We start from the raw sequence: 19814 nt of genomic DNA on the forward strand, positions 1-19814 counted from the left end.
AGCCCAGCAATTGGCTGCAGTGGTCATGTACTGCAGTCTTGATTTCACCGCTGCAGTGGCACGTGGAAAGCAGCTCATTTTATTACTTTTAGCAAGAGAATATCTAAATAATAAAACCCCCCTTTTTATATTTTTTGCTCTAAAATCAGCAATGGGGAGGAGGTGTAGCTGTATTTATGAGCGGATTTTTTTGGCAGGGATATTAACATGCGACTAATGATGGATGTACTAGGACACATCTCTTTAAAAAGCGTACTGGTCTCCATTACTCACGACACCTCAGTTATTGAGCAGCTGCAATCATTCATTGTTTGTCTTTCTGACAACACTTATCAGACAAGACTCTAAGGCTGTGTGCACACGTAGCATATTTTTCGCGTTTTTTTCGCGGTTTTTCGCTATAAAAACGCTATAAAACCGCGAAAAAAACGCTACCATTAAGCATCCTATGTAATAGAATGCATTCCGCATTTTTTGTGCACATGCTGCATCTTTTTCCTGAGCGGAAGCGCATTCCAGAAAAAAACGCAGCATGTTCATTAAAATTGCGGAATCGTGGCGATTCTGCACACATAGGAGTGCATTGATCTGCTTACTTCCCGCACGGGGCTGTGCACACCATGCGGGAAGTAAGCAGATCATGTGCGGTTGGTACCCAGGGTGGAGGAGAGGAGACTCTCCTCCACGGACTGGGCACCATATAAGTGGTAAAAAATAAAAGAACAAAAATAAAAAATAGCGATATACTCACCCTCGATGTCCCCCGCAGTCTTCCGGCCTCTCCGCTGCACGCTGCCGCTTCGGTTCCTATAGCTGCTGGGCGGTGAAGGACCTGCGATGACGTCAGTGTCTTGTGATTGGTCGCGAGACCGCATGTGACCGCTCACGCGACCAATCACAAGCCGCGACGTCATCGCAGGCCCTTCACCACACAGCAGCTATAGGAACGGACGCTGCTGAGGTCTGCAGGTGAGTATAACCATTTTTTTTATTATTTTTAAACATTCTATCTTTTACTATAGATGCTGCATAGGCTGCATCTATAGTAAAAAGTTGGTCACACTTGTCAAACACTATGTTTGGCAAGTGTGACCAACCTGTCAAGTCAGTTTTCCAAGCGATGCTACAGATCGCTTGGAAAACTCTAGCATTCTGCAAGCTAATTATGCGTGCAAAACGCTAGTTTTCTGCGGGTATATGCATGCTAATTCTGCATGCGATATACCCGCGGCAGGAGGCGCAGAATTGCCGCGGAAATTTCCGCGGCAATTCTGCAACGTGTGAACTTAGCCTAAACCAATATATAAACCAGGAAAAAGAAACAATGAAACTACACAAAGAATCCAAATACATCATTCTGCCCAAATCCCAGATGCATCGAAACTCCAGATTAAGAGAAGCGTTCTTTTGCTCCAGGTACAGGAATAAACTGTATCGAACGATAAAACCTTGCTCTTATCTCTCATCAGTAGTACCGATACGGAGATATAGAAAAAGGATAAAAATCCGTCTTGAATTATTATGTGTAAAGGGAACCTATTAGGAAGAATTTCAATCTAAAACTAAAAGGTTTGACTAAATAGCTGATCTCACGTTGAGTAAATCGATACCTTCGGTGTAGAAATCCGCCTTGCCATTGCTGAGAAATTCGAAGTTTTAATTTATATTTAAATGAGCTGCAAGTGCATCGGGGCGTGACAAAGCACATCAGCTCTCTCTCCTTATTCCCCACCTGGTATTTGCCTCCTGTGCTTGATTGACAGATCAGCCTGACCTCTGTTAACTGCCACGCCTTGCCAAGTGCTGACCCGTCAATCAAATGCAGAAGGCAGGCACCAGGCGGGCCGGAGAGCTGATAGTGCTATTTTACACCCCTATGCACTTGCAGCTCATTTGCATATAACATTAACGTTGGATTTCTCAGCAATGGCAAGGCGGATTTAAACACCAAAGGTATCAATTTACTCAGAGCGAGATCAGCTTTACTCCCATAACTCTTTTAGGCAGAAATTCCTAATACTTTATGTTTACAATACCAATGGACAGAAGCAACAATCTCTCAAATCAGGACCTGTAAATGACCTGTACTTGTTAGAAGGCAGCTACTATCAATCACATTGCCTGAACTACAGTCCAACAAATAAAGAGCATCTCTGCAGTGCATGTATTGGCAGCACAGAAATGATCAATAAATGATATGTGCACTCGTCCCTATTTTATTGTGCTAGACTACAGCTATCTTCTGTTATGCCACGCTTTAATGTGTTTTGTTCACTTGCATGGCAAATGTAAGGATATACATTTTAAAGGTAACCTATTGGTAATATTTTAAGTGGTATGGCTGTATAGGTTTAAGTACAACAATAAAAATGATACCTGTCTTTTAGAAATACAATGTTCCAGCGATGAGAAATCATGTTTTGAAACCACATGCAAAATAGCCAGGAAGTGAATTAGGGGAGTGTTGGTGGAATCTGAGTGGATGACACTCACCTAGTGTATTTCCTGGTTAATTTGCCTGTAGACTTAAAGCTTGATTTCTCAGCGCTGGCACATCGGATTACTACAAGACAGATATCCTTTTTATTGTTGTACTGGGACCTATACAGCCAAACCACTAGTTTTAGCAATAAGATCAGCCTGATCGAGTCCCTTTAAATATTAGATACTAGGAAAGTAGCACCAGTTTTAAGTAAAGCCATTATTCCTGCAATGCCCACTACTTACTGAACTCGATTCCTGACCCGGGTCTGTATGTTTAGAGACAAGGCGTGAGTCCCACTGATGGGAGAGGCTAGAAATAGCTGACGGTACACGGAGCAGAGGTGACGCTTCACATTTCCACACGCTTGAATAATACTGTGAATAAAACAGAGCAACCGTTAACCGCACACTTCTCACTGCCGCTCCAATCATTCAGTTTACAGTTACAGTTAACATTACCCCATTCACATAGCGGGAGGAAAATGCTCAAGCAGCAATTCCATAATATAATAATACAAATTAATGGGGTGTCACTTGCTGAGCTGCTTGCTGTCATTTTGATACAATCACAGTTTTCACTGCTGCAGATCTAGCAGAGCTCAGAATGCTGAGCCCTGTATAACCCCGCCCACATCCCCGATTGGCAGCTTTCTGAGTATAACCAACCCACAAATCCGATTGGCAGCTTTCTGTGCACACCATCAGAAAGCTGCCAATCAGTTATGGGGTGTAGCTGGACCAGGAGGCACGAGACATCTAATCCTGTAGTGATAATCTCCTGCTGATAAAACACTGATTTTAATGAAGCAGCAACACTCAGCCTAATAAATATCACATCGCTGGAATCAGGCTCTCAACACCTACATCATGCTGCTATCAGATTACATAGCAAAAACCTGCTGGTGGATTTCACTTAATTAAAAGGGGTTTGTCAGGATTAAAAAATATATATATATATATATATATATATATATATATATATATATATATATATATATATATATATATATATATATATATATATATATATATATATATATATATATATATATATTATGGGAAGTTTCTTACGAGAAACAGCACCGCACCTGTCTACAGGTTGTGTCTGGTATTGCAGCTCAGTCCCATTGAAGTAAATGAGGCTGAGCTGTAATACCACATACAACCTTTTGACAAGAGTGGCGCTGTTTTTTTAGTTTTTTTTTAAGAAAGTGGCTTTCAGAGTCATTGGGTACCCGGGGCTCTTTCCTAAACTTTATATCAAACTAGGATTACATTGATAAAGTTAGTGAAAACTCCAAAAATAATAATATGAGAAGTCCAAAAATCCCATTAACTACAAAGGCAAGTAATCAGGTTGATTTCTAGGCACATATAGCAATTCCTGAGCCATGTAGAGTGCAGCAGACATTAAAAGGGCAGGATCCTCCATTCTGGTCCCTTAGTTGATCCAGGGGTAGTCCGATATATTCTACATAACATACCGTACTTTTATTATGCTGCATTTCCTAGTATCGTGGTGAGAAAAGCACCGGAGAAAAGTTATAAATCCAGCCACAAGACAGACCCATAAGAGGAGATTTAAGAGCACCAGGTTAATAAAAGAAAGCGGCAAAATGAAAAGCAGCTTAAAAAAGCACAAAAAAAGTCTGACAGTATCAGTCGCCGATCTAAAAACAATCAGGACTTTATCGAGAATCATATTTTCTACTAACAGAAAAAAAAACCCAATCTTTTATGGCAGCCGCTCCATAAAATGTGAAAGCACAGACTGCTGTAAAATGAAAAGCCTCAGTTTAATGCAGAAAGAATGAAGAAAAGTGTTAGCTGGATAAATCAGAAATACAGCAGCTACTTAAGGAATGTGGAATGGAATATTTAACTTTAAAGTGAATCTCCAACTATTTTTTATTTTTTTTTATATATATCGTGGCCGAGAACGATATCCTCTGTATAGTCAGAGAGTTATATAGAAAAAAAATATGTCTACCTGCAGTCACCACTAGAGGGAGCTGAGCTGATTACTGCATACAAAGTTACTATTAGATCAATGTATAAACAGAAGGCAGTGAGCTCCCCCTAGTGGTGCCTGCAAGAAGAGAGTTTGGAATTGTGAAAACGAAGTACAAACTGGGACTACAGATATTAAGAAATTATAATGACAGAAGAAATCAGCATCAGGCCAACACTCGGCTGCGCTATGGGCTCTAAGGCCTGCTGAGCTGTCAGGATTGTGAATGGCAGCTCAGCCGTCCTATCTGGCTGGGTCAGCTGGCTCTCCTCCAGGTGTCATCCATTCTGGGGGTGATTACAGGGCTATTTAGCACTCATTGCCAATTGTAGCTATGCTTAAGTGTTGTGTGTCTTTGCTCTGTCCTCTGAGTTGTATTCTGATCTCCATTGCCGACCTTGGATTTACCTTTAACCATCTTTTTGACTTACCCCTTTGCCTTGATCCGCCACCTTCCTGATACTCTGACCTCGGACTGTTACCCGATTACGCTTTTGTGATTACGTCTTTTCCCTTTGTCTATTATGAGCCCTCATGTTACTGACCCCCAGACCTCTTGACTATCCTGACTCACGGTAAGTCTGTGACTAGTGGCTAGCATCACAGGCTATTTCAAGGGCCAAAAAAAAACCAACACAAAAATTGATCTTGGTTTAAGTTGGTATACATGCAGCACACAAACGCATGTTCACATTGGCCACAAAGCGTACAAAACCTACAAGAAGCAAAATGAGCATAAACCCTGCTGTAACTAAGAAAAAAGCAAAAGTGCATTTAAATAACATAAGTTTCCTAGTAACACAGTGAGGTCATGTGTGCAGACACAGTATGGGGAGTCGGGGGGATGTGTGAGGAGGCAGTATGTGAAGAGGGGGGATATAAGGAGACAGTAAGGTAAGGAGGGGGGGATGTGAGAGAAGACATTATGACGAGGAAGGGGAAACGTGTGAGGAGACAGAATAGAGACATAGTGGTTTTGCATAGGGCAACAGTGTAAGGGCACAGCCCAGAGGGGGCAGTAAGCTAAGGAGGGGGAGTGTGATGAGGGGGCACAGTATAGGGACCGGATTTATATATATATATATATATATATATATATATATATATATATATATATATATATATGTGGGACACCGTGTGAGAGGATGGATTGGATATTACTGAATCCTCGACCAGTTCGCCTGCAAACTAGCTGCCAACATTGCCAGTCTATGCAGTAAATGGACGGCCGTCCCATCCAGCAGCTGCTGCAGCTTTCCCTGCCGATAGGAGCTGGTCGTGAAGATTTTGGAGGACAGACCAGCGGCGATCAGCGGATCACTGCGTCGGATTTATTCTGCCAAAGAGCACCAGTTATTTCTTGGGGTGCATTCACTTACGCACACTCACACCACTGTCACTTACTCTGCCTGACTCGCGGTCTCATTCCTGGAGAAAACTTTGCTTTTGAATTCAAGCCAAATGTTATGTAACTGAGGAAAAGAAGAGGTCACAGATTCAGAACAGAAACGACGCTTTGTTCCCACGGTGCAAAAATAAAGCAGATTTTTCACTCTTTGTAAAATACTTGGATTTTCCGCAAGAGAATAATGTCAGAATGATGCATGAGATTTCAGGAAATGCTGCGGCCTAAGTTGAGGAGACCCGCGGCTTTCAGATTGCAGCATGTCAATGCAGATAAGGGCAGATTTTACCCTTTGCAATGCAAATTATTAAATGTGCGGTTCACATCCCCTAAGTGCTGGACCGACCAAGATCCTGCACAGTTACCAACAATGAGGATAGCAATATCCCATTTCAGCCCTGACCCCAATACAAAATGGGATCACCCGTCCCCAGGACATAATGAATATCCCATAACTGCTGCTGAAAAATTGGAACAGTTCTGGCAAATCTGGGACTGTCGACAAGTATGTGTAAGTCCCAGTAAGTTCTGTAAGCACGAGACCCATTCTTTCTAGCAAAGTTGTAAAAAAATAGCAAAACAGCTTCTCCTCCAGAATGAGCGTCACCTACAGGTAGCCACCCTGCAAGTCAATGCTTAATCCTTTGCAGAGGGTCCTTAACCCCTTCATGACCGTGGGATTTTTCATTTTTCCGTGTTTGCTTTTCACTCCCCTCCTTCTCAGAGCCATAACTTTTTTATTTTTCCGTCAATTTGGCCATGTGAGGGCTTATTTTTTGCGGGACAAGTTGTACTTTTGAAGGACATCATTGGTTTTACCATGTACTAGAAAACAGGAAAAAAATTCCAAGTGCGGTGAAATTGCAAAAAAAGTGCAATCCCACACTTGTGTTTTGCTTGGCTTTTTTGCTAGGTTCACTAAATGCTAAAACTGACCTGCCATTATGATTCTCCAGGTCATTACGAGTTCATAGACACCTAACATGACTAGGTCATTTTTTACCTAAGTGGTGAAATAAAATTCCAAACTTTGCTAAAAAAAACAAACAAAAATTGTGCCATTTTCCGATACTCGTAGCGTCTCCATTTTTCATGATCTGGGGTCGGGTTAGGGCTTATTTTTTGCGTGCCGAGCTGGCGTTTTTAATGATTCCAATTCGGTGCAGATACGTTCTTTTGATCGCCCGTTATTGCATTTTAATGCAATGTTGTGGCGACCAAAAAAACGTAATCCTGGCGTTCCGATTTTTTTTTCTCGTTACGCTGTTTAGCGATCAGGTTAATGCTTTTTTTTTATTGATAGATAGGGCGATTCTGAACGTGGCGATACCAAATATGTGTAGATTTGTAGATTTTTTTTTATTGATTTATTTTGATTGGGGCAAAAGGGGGGTGATTTCAACTTTTATATTTTTTTTTATTTTTTTCACATTTTTTTTAACTTTTTTTTTTTTTTTTACTTTTGCCATGCTTCAATAGCCTCCATGGGAGGCTAGAAGCAGGCACAACGCGATCGCCTCTGCTACATAGCAGCGATCTGCTGTTCGCTGCTATGCAGTAGAATTGCAGGTGTGCTGTGAGCGCCGACCACAGGGTGGCGCTCACAACTACCGGCGATCAGTAACCATAGAGGTCTCAAGGACCTCTATGGTTACTGTCCGGACACATCGCCGACCCCCGATCATGTGACGGGTTTGGCGATGACGTCATTTCCGGCCGCCCGGCCGGATGCGGTAGTTAAATGCCGCTGTCTGCGTTTGACAGCGGCATTTAACTAGTTAATAGTGGCGGGTGAATCGCGATTTCTCCCGCCGCTATTGCGGGCACATGTCAGCTGTTCAAAACAGCTGACATGTCCCGGCTTTGATGCGGGCTCACCGCGGAGGCCTGCATCAAAGCAGGGGAGCGGACATCGGACGTACTATACCGTCCGATGTCAGTAAGGGGTTAAATTGTGAAGGGTCACCAGCCGAACCAGAGACACAGATTCATCTTGCTGTGATCCAACCCTCCTGGCTCGATCTCTGCACGGAGAATGGTTCTAAAGGAGACATAATTACTGCTGCCGGCATCAGTGACGTTGCCTCCTGAAGATCTAAATGTGCACAGAAGACTTAGGACCTACCAATTAGACCTTCTCTATGTGCTGCTCCTCACGCTTTGTGCAGTGGCTGGGAAATATATGGACAGTCGGAGCTACCGCTAATCATCTTTCATTGCTGGGAGTTTCTAAATCTTAACATTTGGGGATCAGTTGATCATTGGCAACTTCAGCATTAAAAATGGTGACCTTGAAATATCCCCTTTAACTGCAGTTTCACATTGTATCACTACTAGTCCAGAGGAAACCAACATGTGGTATATTGCGCAAACGTTACAGCTACACAGTGCATGAAGTGCGGTACTTCTCACCTGAACCTCCCGACCGCCGAGGCTTTTAACAAACCGGTCCGTTCTTTGTTTCAGCTCAGACATGATCGGATTTGACCGCAAAACTTGATGAATCTCTTGTCCCTCCAGGAGTTTCTTCTCCATCATACTGAACCCGTCCAGTAGCTGGTACAGGGAGAGAGCGATGTGGCGGCCAGAAAACTGGAAATGTACAAAAATGGCCATGAATAACATTAAGGGGCAACACTTTCATCTCTTTATTCAGTTTGTGTGTGAGGCCGTCCATGACTTGGCCCCATGGACGAATATAGCTCTTACCTGGAAACTATAAGCAAGCAGGTAAGGAAGCCATGTCTACAGCAGGACCACTAATGGTGCATTACATGATGACTATTCACAAAGTTATATGTGAGTGGAGTGAGTCTATTAGAGCAGCTCTTCATTCAGGCCGATGTAGGAGTGTTATAAGCTGGGGTAAAGTAAAGACATGGCGGTAATGATGATGTGATACTGATTACATTGATACCTTTGATGAAGAAATCAGCTTTGTGGTTCTTCTTTAATCGTCATTTGAACTTTTCAGCTAATTAGTTTTCGGTGCACAGGGGCCGGACAGCGCACTGGGTCTTCTCCATCCTGTCTGTGATTCTCCAGCCCCTCCACTGCCTCCGCTCTGTGAATGCCTGGCCTCCTCAGTCTAAGTTCTCAGTAGTGACCAGTCATTCACAAACCAGAGGCAGTGGAGGGATGGAGAATCACAAACAGGGAGGAGAAGACCCAGTGCACTGTCCGGCCCCTGAGCACCAAAATCTAATTAGCAGAAAACTTCAAATGGTGATTAACCCCTTAGTGACAGAGCCAATTTGGTACTTAATGACCAAGCCAATTTTTACAATTCTGACCACTGTCACTTTAAGAGGTTATAACTCTGGAACGCTTTATCGGATCCCACTGATTCTGAGACTGTTTTTTCGTGACATATTGTACTTCAAGTTAGTGGTAACATTTCTTCGATATTACTTGCGATTATTTATGAAAAAAACGGAAATATGGCAAAAAATTTTTAAATTTTGCAATTTTCAAACTTTGTATTTTTATGCCCTTAAATCAGAGAGATATGTCACGAAAAATAGTTAATAAATAACATTTCCCACATGTCTACTTTACATCAGCACAATTTTGGAAACAAATTTTTTTTTTGTTAGGGAGTTATAAGGGTTAAAAGTTGACCAGCAATTTCTCATTTTTACAACACCATGTTTTTTTTAGGGACCACATCACCTTTGAAGTCATTTTGAGGGGTCTATATGATAGAAAATAACCAAGTGTGACACCATTCTAAAAACTGCACCCCTCAAGGTGCTCAAAACCACATTCAAGAAGTTTATTAATCCTTTACGTGCTTCACAGGAACTGAAACAATGTGGAAGAAAAAAAATGAACATTTAACTTTTTTTTGCAAACATTTTACTTCAGAACCATTTTTTTTAATTTTCACAAGTGTAAAAACAGAAATTTAACCACAAATTGTGTTGTGCAATTTCCCCTGAGTACGCCGATACCTCATATGTGGAGGTAAACCACTGTTTGGGCGCACCGCAGAGCTTGGAAGTGAAGGAGCAGCGTTTGACTGTTTCAATGCAGAATTGGCTGGAAATGAGATCGGACGCCATGTCGCGTTTGGAGAGCCCCTGATGTGCCTAAACAGTGGAAACCCCCCACAAGTGACACCATTTTGGAAACTAGACCCCTTAAGAAACTTATCTAGATGTGTGGTGAGCACTTTGAACCCCCAAGTGCTTCACAGAAGTTTATAACGTAGAGCCGTGAAAATAAAAAATTGCATTTTTTCTACAAAAATGATCTTTTTGCCCCCAAATTTTTATTTTCACAAGGGTAACAGGAGAAATTAGACCACAAAAGTTGTTGTCCAATTTATCCTGAGTACGCTGATGCCCCATATGTGGGGGTAAACCACTGTTTGGGCGCTCGACAGAGCTCAGAAGGGAGCACCATTTGACTTTTTTAGCGCAAAATTGGCTGTCGTGTTTGGAGACCCCCTGATGTACCTAAACAGTGGAAACCCCCCAATTCTAACTCCAACCCTAACTCCAACACACCCCTAACCCTAATCTCAACCCGATCCATAATCCTAATCACAACCCTAACGATAATCACAACCCTAACCCCAAAACAGCCCTAATCTCAACCCTAACCATAACCCTAATCAAAACCCTAAATCCAACACACCCCTAACCCTAATCTCAACCCTAACCTCAAACCTAACCCTAATCCCAATACACCCCTAACCCTAATCCCAACCCTAACCTTAACCCTAATCTCAACCCTAACCCTAATCCCAACCCTAATCCCAAACGTATCCCTAATCCCAACCCTAATCCCAAACTTAACCCTAATACCAACCCTAATCCCAAACTTAACCCTAATACCAACCCTAATCCCAAACTTAACCCTAATACCAACCCTAATCCAAACCCTAACCCTAATCCCAACCCTAACCCTAACTTTAGCCCCAACCCTAACCATAACTTTAGCCCCAACCCTAACCCTAATTTTAGCCCCAACCCTAGCCCTAACCCTAACTTTAGCCCCTAACCCTAAATTTAACCCTAACCCTAACTTTAGCCCCAACCCTAAGCCTAAGGCTACTTTCACACTTGCGTCGTGTGGCATCCGTCGCAATCCGTCGTTTTGGCCAAAAAACGGATCCTGCAAATGTGCCCACAGGATGCCTTTTTTGCCCATACACTTGTATTACCGACGGATGGCCACACGTCGCGTCCATCGTGCACTGGATCCGTTGTGTTTTGGCAGACCGTCGTCACAAAAAAAGTTCAATGTAACCTTTTTTTTTGCACGTCGCGTCCGCCATTTCCGCGCATGCGTGGCCGTAACTCTGCCCCCTCCTCCCCAGGACATAGACTGGGCAGCGGGTGCGTTGAAAAACTGCATCCGCTGCCCATGTTGTGCACAATTTTCACAACGTGCGTCGGTACGTCGGGCCGACGCATTGCGACCGCCCCGTACCAACGCAAGTGTGAAAGAAGCCTAAGGCTACTTTCACACTAGCGTCGTACTCGGCCCATCGCAGTGTGTCGGGCCGACGTACCGACGCTAGCGTTGTAAGCGCCGCACAACGGGTGCAGCGGATGCTGTTTTTTCAACGCATCCGCTGCCCCACTGTGAGGTGCGGGGAGGCAGGGGCGGAGTTCCAGCCGCACATGCGTGGTCGGAAATGGCGGAAACGTCGCACAAAAAAAGTTACATGTAGCGTTTTTTTGTGCAGACGGTCGGTCCGCCAAAGCACGACGCATCCGTCGCACGACGGATGCGACGTGTGGCAATCCGTCACAATGTGTCGCTAATGCAAGTCAATGGAGAAAAAAACGCATCCTGCAAGCAGTTTTGCAGGATGCGTTTTTTCTCCAACGACGCATTGCGACGGAAGCCAAAAAACGCTAGTGTGAAAGTAGCCTAACCCTAACCCTAGCCCTAACCCTAAATTTTGCCCCAACCCTAACCCTAAATTTAGCCCCAACTCTAACCCTAAATTTAGCCCCAACCCTAACCCTAAATTTAGCCCTAACCCTAGCCCTAACCCTAACCCTAACCCTAGCCGTAACCCTAATTTTTGCCCCAACTCGTCTCTCCTGCCGGCCGGCAGTTGGCAGCAGATGGCGGGCGCACTGCGCATGCGCCCGCCATTTTCTTTCCCGAGGAAGAAGCCGGCCGGCAAGAGGAGACGCAGGAGGACCCAGGGACACCGGGTGAGTATGATAGGGTCCCCGAATCCCCCTATTTCTCTGTCCTCTGATGTGCGATCACATCAGAGGACAGAGAATTACAGATCGCTTTTTTTTTTTTTTTTTGCGGTCGCCGGTAAACAGTTAATTACCGGCGATCGCAAAACAGGGGTCGGTAAGAGCCGACCCCGATCATGTTCTTTGGGGTCTCGGCTACCCCCGGCAGCCGAGACCCCAAAGATCTTCCGGGTGCCGGGCGCACTGCGCATGCCATTTTTTCCCCGGAAAAAAGATGGCGGCGCCCATCGGGAGCCACGAGGAGCACCGGGGGAGATAGGTGAGTATTGGGGGGCTATCGGGGGCCATCGGGGACCCTATTTCTCTGTCCTCCGATGTGCGATCACATCGGAGGACAGAGAAATTAAATGGCAAATCGCGTTTTTTTTTTTTTTTTGTTGCGACCGCCGGTAAACGGTTAATTACCGGCGATCGCAACTCGGTGGTCAGTAAAAACCCCCCGAATCATGTTCTCTGGGGTCTCGGCTACCCTCGGCAACCGAGACCCCAGGGAAAATCCGACTCTGGGGGGCGCTATTCACTTTTTCCACAGCGCCGTTAATTAACGGCGCTGTGGTTTAAGTACCCTTAGCGGCCGCCGTTAAAAGGCGTATCGGCGGTCGTTAAGGGGTTAAACAAGAACCACAAAGTGGATTTCTTCACCACAGGTATCAATCTAATCAAAATTACATCATCAATACCGCCATGCCTTTACTATACAGTACAAATTCATGCTGACAAGCTCTCTTTTAGCCAATCACATGTTTCGGCTACAGATTACCAACTTTTTTGCCCTTTAAATCACTCCATGCCACGTACAAACAATTGGCTTCAGATTCATTGTTTATCACCTTTGTTAAAAGGATAAGCGACATCCCATGCCACAGAGGCAGGCAGTACATAGAATGGGGCATCATGGGGCAATAGCCCTCCCTCAAATTGGCATCCAGAAATACCCGCCTGGTATTGGTAGATTCTGGCACTGGGCCGACCAGAGTCTTCAAGCTGTCCTCAGCTATCTATAGGAGAGAAATTGTGGATAAACCAAGATTCTCAGATGTATAGTGATGCGACCATTCCTCTATAGGGGGAACAGCACGGAAAGTTTACCTGGATTTCGATGTCGCCAAGGCTGGACACGGACGAGTCGTCATCTCTCCAGCTGCCACCACCTGTGCAATAGTGAGGTTAGGCATATAGACGCAAATTGGGATCAGATGGCTGAAAACACACAGTTTAACCCCTTCCCACTATGGCCAGTATTTAGTTTGTGCTTCCATTCCTTACCTCCCCTTCATACAAGAGCTATAGTTTTTTTTATTTTTATATAATTTTTCTATGCATCACCAACAACATACTGATCTGAAACACTAATGACACCGGTACCATATTTTCACGCAGTTGTATAAGCATGGACATGTGAATGAGGCCTAAGTTATGTAATGTACTGAAAATGGTAAAAAAAAAAAAGATTTTTGTGTACTCACCGTAAAATCTCTTTCTCTTAGCCTATAATTGGGGGACACAGGACCATGGGTGTTATGCTGCTGTCCACTAGGGGGCGACAATATGCATAATCGGAAAGAGATTAACCGTGGCTCCTCCTCTGCAGTATACACCCCTGGACGGCGTCAGCCTTCTCCAGTTTTGTGCAAAAGCAGTAGGAGGAAGGTAACATGAATAACATAACCATGCCTATAAGAAGGCAACTATGTACAAGCTCAAGAAAACAATATGAGAACTCAACAGTAACAACGGCCCGGAAAGGGCAACAGGGTGGGAGCTGTGTCCCCCAATTAGAGGCTAAGAGAAAGAGATTTTACGGTGAGTACGCAAAAATCTCATTTACTCTGTCGCCTCATTGGGGGACACAGGACCATGGGACGTCCCAAAGCAGTCCCTGGGTGGGAAGCAATGGACGAATATTGTGCAGACAGGCCCCTAAACTTGGGGCACTGCCGCCTGCAGGACCCGTCTACCCAGGCTCGCATCCGCAGAGGACTGGGTATGAACTCTGTAGTGTTTAGTAAACGTGTGTAGGCTAGTCCAAGTGGCCGCCTTACACACTTGTTGTGTCGAAGCCTGGTGCCGAATGGCCCAGGAGGCCCCTACCGCCCGTGTAGAGTGTGCCATAATACCGGCTGGAAGAGGAGAATTCTTAAGGCGGTAGGCCTCTTGTATGGTGGATTTGACCCACCTGGCAAGGGTAGCTTTGGAAGCTGGCAGATCCTTGTGGCCGCCTTCCGGAAAAAGGAAAAGAGAATCAGACTTCCAGAAGGGCGCAGTCCTAGACACATATATACGCAATGCCCTGACAAGGTCAGGCGTATGCAGAGCCTTCTCCACTCTATAAACCGGGACTGGACAAAGGGAAGGCAGAGAAATTTCCTCATTGAGGTGGAAGTTGGACACAACCTTCGGAAGGAAGGATGGGACCGTACGGAGGACTACCTTGTCCTGGTGAAAAGCCAGAAAGGGCCATCTGCAGGAGAGGGCTGTCAGTTCAGACACCCTGCGTAGCGAGGTGATTGCCACCAGGAAAACCACCTTCCGGGATAGAAGGCGGAGCGGGACCTCCTTAAGGGGTTCAAAAGGTGGTTCCTGCAATGCTGTCAGGACCAGGTTGAGGTCCCACGTTTCTAGTGGTCATCTGTAGGGGGGAATCAATCGGGAAACCACCTGAAGAAATGTCCTTACTTGCGGCTTGGTAGCAATGCGCCTTTGAAAAAGCACTGAGAGGGCTGACACCTGGCTCTTAAGCAAGCCCAGGGACAGCCTGGCCTCCAGACCCGATTGGAGAAAACCAAGTAGTTTGGGGAGGGAATAAGGGAATGGGGTGTGGCCACAAGATTCGCACCAGGTGAAAAAAACTTTCCAGGTACGGTAATAAATCTTGGCAGAGGCTGGCTTCCGTGCCCTGATCATGGTCCTAATGACGTCCGGCGAGAGCCCTGCCTGGGTTAGAACCCAGGTTTCAAGGACCACGCCATCAAATTGAGGGCCCCTTAGTTCTGGTGGTAGAACTGTCCTTGTGATAGAAGACCCGGGCGCTCGGGGAGGCGCCAGGGGGGCGTCTGCTGTAAGTTGTACGATGTTCGCGTACCATGTACGTCTGGGCCAGTCCGGTGCGATTAGGATGGTTGGAACTCCCTCTCGCTTGATCTTCCTCACCACTCTGGATATCAGGGGGAGAGGTGAAAAAATGTACAGAAGCTGGAACTGGGTCCAGTCCTGAACCAGAGCGTCTGCTCCGAGCGACCGCGGATCGTGTGTTCTGGCCATGAAGTTGGAGACCTTGGCATTGAAGTGGGATGCCATTAGGTCCACATCCGGGGTCCTCCAGCGATGACAGATCTGGCGAAAAATTTCAGGATGGAGAGACCACTCTCCCGAGTCTATTCCTTGTCGGCCGAGGAAGGCTTTTCCCAGTTGTCCACACCCGGAATGTGGACCGCCGAGAGAACCGACCCTGTGTCCTCCGCCCAGTGGAGGATGTGTGACACTTCCCGCATAGCCTGGGTACTGCGGGTCCCCCCTTGGTGATTCACATATGCCACAGCCGTGGCATTGTCCGACTGTATCCTGATGTGAGAGGCTGCCAGTAAGTGATGGAAGGCCCTCAATGCCAGTAGGATGGCACGAATTTCCAGGATGTTGATAGGCATGGTTGCTTCCACAGGGGACCACTTGCCCTGTAGTGTACGTGCACCGCACCCCAACCAGTCAGGCTCGCATCGGTGGTCAGAACCTTCCATTGACCTATGAGAAAGGATTTCCCCTTTACTAGCGAGGTTGGCTTGAGCCACCAGTGCAGGAACCTCCTGGTTGACGACGTTAGCCGGAACTCCCTGTCGAGAGAGAAAGGGTTCTTGTCCCAGGACTTGAGGATGGCTAGTTGGAGAGGCCTGAGGTGAAACTGGGCAAATGGGACGCAGGTATGCGTCTTGTATGTCTATGGAGGCGAGATATTCTCCCTTCTCCATGGACGCAATGATGGACTGAAGGGACTCCATGCGGAAATGACGGACCTGTACATATTTGTTGAGCTGTTTTAGGTCTAGTATGGGCCCGTACGCTGCCTCCTTTCTTGGGAACTACGAACAGATTGGAGTAGAACCCTCGGAAGCGGTCGGTCGTGGGTACCGGTACTATGACTCCTGCTTGAAAAAGCAAGGAGACCGCTTGGTGGTAGGCACGAGCCTTGGCTGATGGTTTTGGGGGGACAGAGAGGAAGAATTGGTCCGGTGGGTTGGAGGTGAAGTCTATTTTGTATCCGGAAGACACTAGTTCCGTGACCCACCTGTCTTCTGTAATAGGCAGCCAGACTTGATGAAAGAGCAAAAGTCGGCCGCCTACTGGTGTGGTGTCTTCCGGAGTCCGTGAGTCATGATGAGGAGAAAGTCTGAGATTTTCCTCCTCTGGGCTTAGGCTGGCCTGCTTTTGACTGCCAGGTCTTGTCCGACCTTTGCGTCGATCGTGAGTTGTCCCTGCGTGGGGAGCGGTTGCGATTTTGTGCTGGACGCGAGACGGACCAGCCGGAGGAATTCCGAAAGGATCGGAATCGAGTTTGGTTACTCTTCTTGTAAGTGCGTTTAGGTTTCAGTTGGGGAAGAGAAGTACTCTTACCCCCGGTGGCATTGGATATCATAGTGTCCAACTGTTCACCGAAAAGTCTCCCACTGAAGTAGGGGAGGTGCGTGAGGGACTGCTTTGAGGCTGCGTCCGCTTTCCATTCCTGCAGCTAGAGGATACGCCGAATTGTGATGGCGTTTGATGCTATCCCCGCTACTCCCCTTGCTGAATCCAGAGCTGCATGGAGCATGTAGTCTGCTACAACTGCTATTTGAACCGCTTGGTCCGACAGCTCAGGAGCGGATGCTAGGAGAGCTTGTAAATTCTTTGCCCAGGCCAAAATGGCCTTGGCAGCCCAAACTGAGGCGATCGCGGGAGCCAGGGATGCCCCTGCTGCCTCGAAAATTCTACGAGCCATGCGTTCTACCTGCCGGTCTGCTGCGTCCCTGAGGGTTGAGCTATCTGGCAGTGAAAGGAGGGTCTGTGCTGCTAGCCTAGAGACTGGGGGGTCCACTTCAGGTGGATCTGTCCATTCCTTGGTGTCCTTCTGTGGGAAGGGGTACCTCACCTCCAGATATTTGCGATTAGCAAATTTTTTCTCAGGCTGTGAGAGCTGCTTTTTAAGGATCGCCTTAAACTCTGGGTAGTTAGAGAAAACCTTAGGCGGCTTCAGAGGTCCTTCAAAGGAAATATTATGTTCTGGGCCCTCTGGTGGCGGATCAGAAATGTCCAGCACCCGATGGATGGAAGAAATTATGTCCTCAACTAGCGCTGTATTGCTAGGAGGGATTGGGATCAGGGACCCCTCCGTTTCTCTATCTGAGTCAGACTCGCAGATACCTTCCGAATCCTGTGCATCACTGAGGCGTCCCCTGCTGAGTGAGCCAGGGAGGAGGCCTTCTCTGGTTGGGGATTGCGGAGATCTGCATTGTCTGTCCCTGGAATGGGACGGTCTAGATGACCTGGAGCTACGGTGTCTCTCCCTAGAGGGGGATGACCGTGTGCTATGGGATGACGCAGATGGACTTGATCTATGGGTCCGCTTGCGTCCTGACCTAGACGTGGATGTGCCAGGGTCATCTTGTTCCTGAGTCAAGCTGTCCCTTTGCTGGGTAACGGTCATAGCCGGGGCATGACCCTGCAGAGCCTGAAGCAATGTGGAGGTTAGGTTATCTATAGACTGCGTCATAGATTGCGATATCTGAGTAGCCCATTCCGGCGTGGCATTAGACACCGAGGCATTGGCAGGGGCTTCTTGGGGCTCTGACACATTAGTTTGTATATAGTTCTGACAATGCGGGTACGTGCTGCTACTGGGGAGAGCGGTCCCGCAGGCTGTGCAAAATGCATAATAGCAGTTCTGCCTGGTTCTCTTGGACATTGAGCCCGGCAAAGTGCCCAGATGCCGGCAGAGGACCTTACAGGGGTAGAGAAACCTATAGGGGAGCCTTATAGGTAATATGGATTCACAGCTGAGTAAAAAACCCAGCAGTGATCTTACCCCACCAGTGTGCCCCTAGGTCCAGCGCCGAAGATCCACAGTCCTGTGCCCCCCGGAGACTGGCTGCCCGGCCTGGTCTTGCAGACTGGAGATGCAGGGTTAATCTGCAGCCGAAAATGGCTGCTGAGAAAGAGAGGAAGGAGAAGGGGCCGGAGAGCTGGAAAAAAGGCGGCAAGGCTGTGTAAAAATGCGCCCTGTCTCGATCCGCCTCCTCTATGACACTGTAGAGTGTCATATTTGTCATCCGGGGGGCGGGCCGGGGGGGCGGAGAGGAGGCGGCGGCTTCAGCTAGGCCGAAGCCGGGGCCTAAATTAGATGCCTGAGGCCCAGAAGGGCTCCAGGCCGGCGCGAAAGTCCGGGAGGGGGTCGGATCTGAACCGGACCCCTCCGGATTTAAAGGCAGGATGGCGGTGGGGCTATAAGCGGAAGCCCGGTTAGGGTCTCCCTGAGGCAGTATAGAGTTGGTGCTGCCGCAGAGACAGGGGCGCAGGGAGCCCTGTGTCTATGTGCCATGCCTGCCTGCACTCCCCCCGGCCCCAACAGGAGCCCGCAGCTGGGCTGGGGTCCCTGGATGCAGGCGCAGTGTGCTGGCCCATTGCTGGGAGCTGTAGAATGCTGCCTGTACAGGCCCTACCTGAGGTGTCTCAACCTAATACCCCCAGAAGGGGATAGGGAGGGTGCTGCTGTCACCTTTAGGGGGCTTTATCCTCGCCTCGACCTCAACCCAGAAACCAAAAGGAATTGGGGAAGGAGGGGGGTCTCGACTTCGAACCAGCACCCGAGGGACTGGGGAAGGAGCAACATGGGGAATAGCCATCTCTATTTCAACTGGGCACCCCATAATAGGGGGCCGAGGAAGGAGCCATGCCGGGAGTCTCACAGGAGACCCTCTTTTCTTCATCTGTAATCCCGTCGGAAAAAAGGGAGTAAAAATCTTTTAGGTGTGCCTCCTATGCGACACTAAGCAAAAACTGGAGAAGGCTGATGCCGTCCAGGGGTGTATACTGTACAGGAGGAGCCACAGTTAATCTTTTTCAGATTATGCATAGTGTCGCCTCCTAGTGGACAGCAGCATAACACCCATGGTCCTGCGTCCTCCAATGAGGCGACAGAGTAAAAATAGTTGCAAAGGAGGAAACTGAGAGGCAGTTGCACTTAGTTTAATTGATCTTCTGAATAGGCAAGTCTATCCATAAAAATAAAATAAAAAAAAGAAGAGGAGAGACAAGAGAAGTGTCTATTTCTAACCAGGGGAATGACCAGAGGATGAAGTTCCAGATTGGATGGAAATGGAGAGTAAATGGAAGGCTGTTGCATTTAGTCACGAATTACCTTACAAATGTGTTCGGAAAGTTATGGTCGGTGTCGATGTAGATCTCTCACCTAAACTGCTTGTGGTGGGGGATGGGTCAGGAGTGTAATATTCCTCTGACGCGGCACTGTCTTCTGTGCCCTGGCATAATATAAAGGGTTATAATATAATGTTAAAGGGAACCATCCACTTGATTTTTATCATTTAGATACCAATTGTCGCTGCTCCACTGATTCCGGAACAGTTTTTCTTTTTCTTTTCTGCCCCTTTGTTCCAAAATTATGCCCCCTGGTAATAATGGTGCAAAATCTGCTGTC

At 46.9% G+C, this 19814-nt stretch overlaps 1 protein-coding gene across 1 annotated transcript in view; it reads right to left on the reverse strand.

The window, feature by feature from the left end:
* The window catches only part of HPS1 (HPS1 biogenesis of lysosomal organelles complex 3 subunit 1), a 92037-nt gene that overhangs the window by 29360 nt on the left and 42863 nt on the right, over nucleotides 1-19814 (reverse strand). The window contains exons 9-14 of the mRNA XM_077258333.1: nucleotides 19569-19638; nucleotides 13223-13284; nucleotides 12964-13131; nucleotides 8313-8492; nucleotides 5900-5967; nucleotides 2728-2859 (exon numbers count right to left, since the gene is read on the reverse strand). Of these exons, the coding sequence (XP_077114448.1) occupies nucleotides 2728-2859; nucleotides 5900-5967; nucleotides 8313-8492; nucleotides 12964-13131; nucleotides 13223-13284; nucleotides 19569-19638 (680 nt within the window). The remainder of the gene's footprint in view (nucleotides 1-2727; nucleotides 2860-5899; nucleotides 5968-8312; nucleotides 8493-12963; nucleotides 13132-13222; nucleotides 13285-19568; nucleotides 19639-19814) is intronic.

The sequence above is a fragment of the Ranitomeya variabilis genome, chromosome 4 (assembly GCF_051348905.1).
Source record: "Ranitomeya variabilis isolate aRanVar5 chromosome 4, aRanVar5.hap1, whole genome shotgun sequence".
NCBI lineage: Eukaryota > Metazoa > Chordata > Amphibia > Anura > Dendrobatidae > Ranitomeya > Ranitomeya variabilis.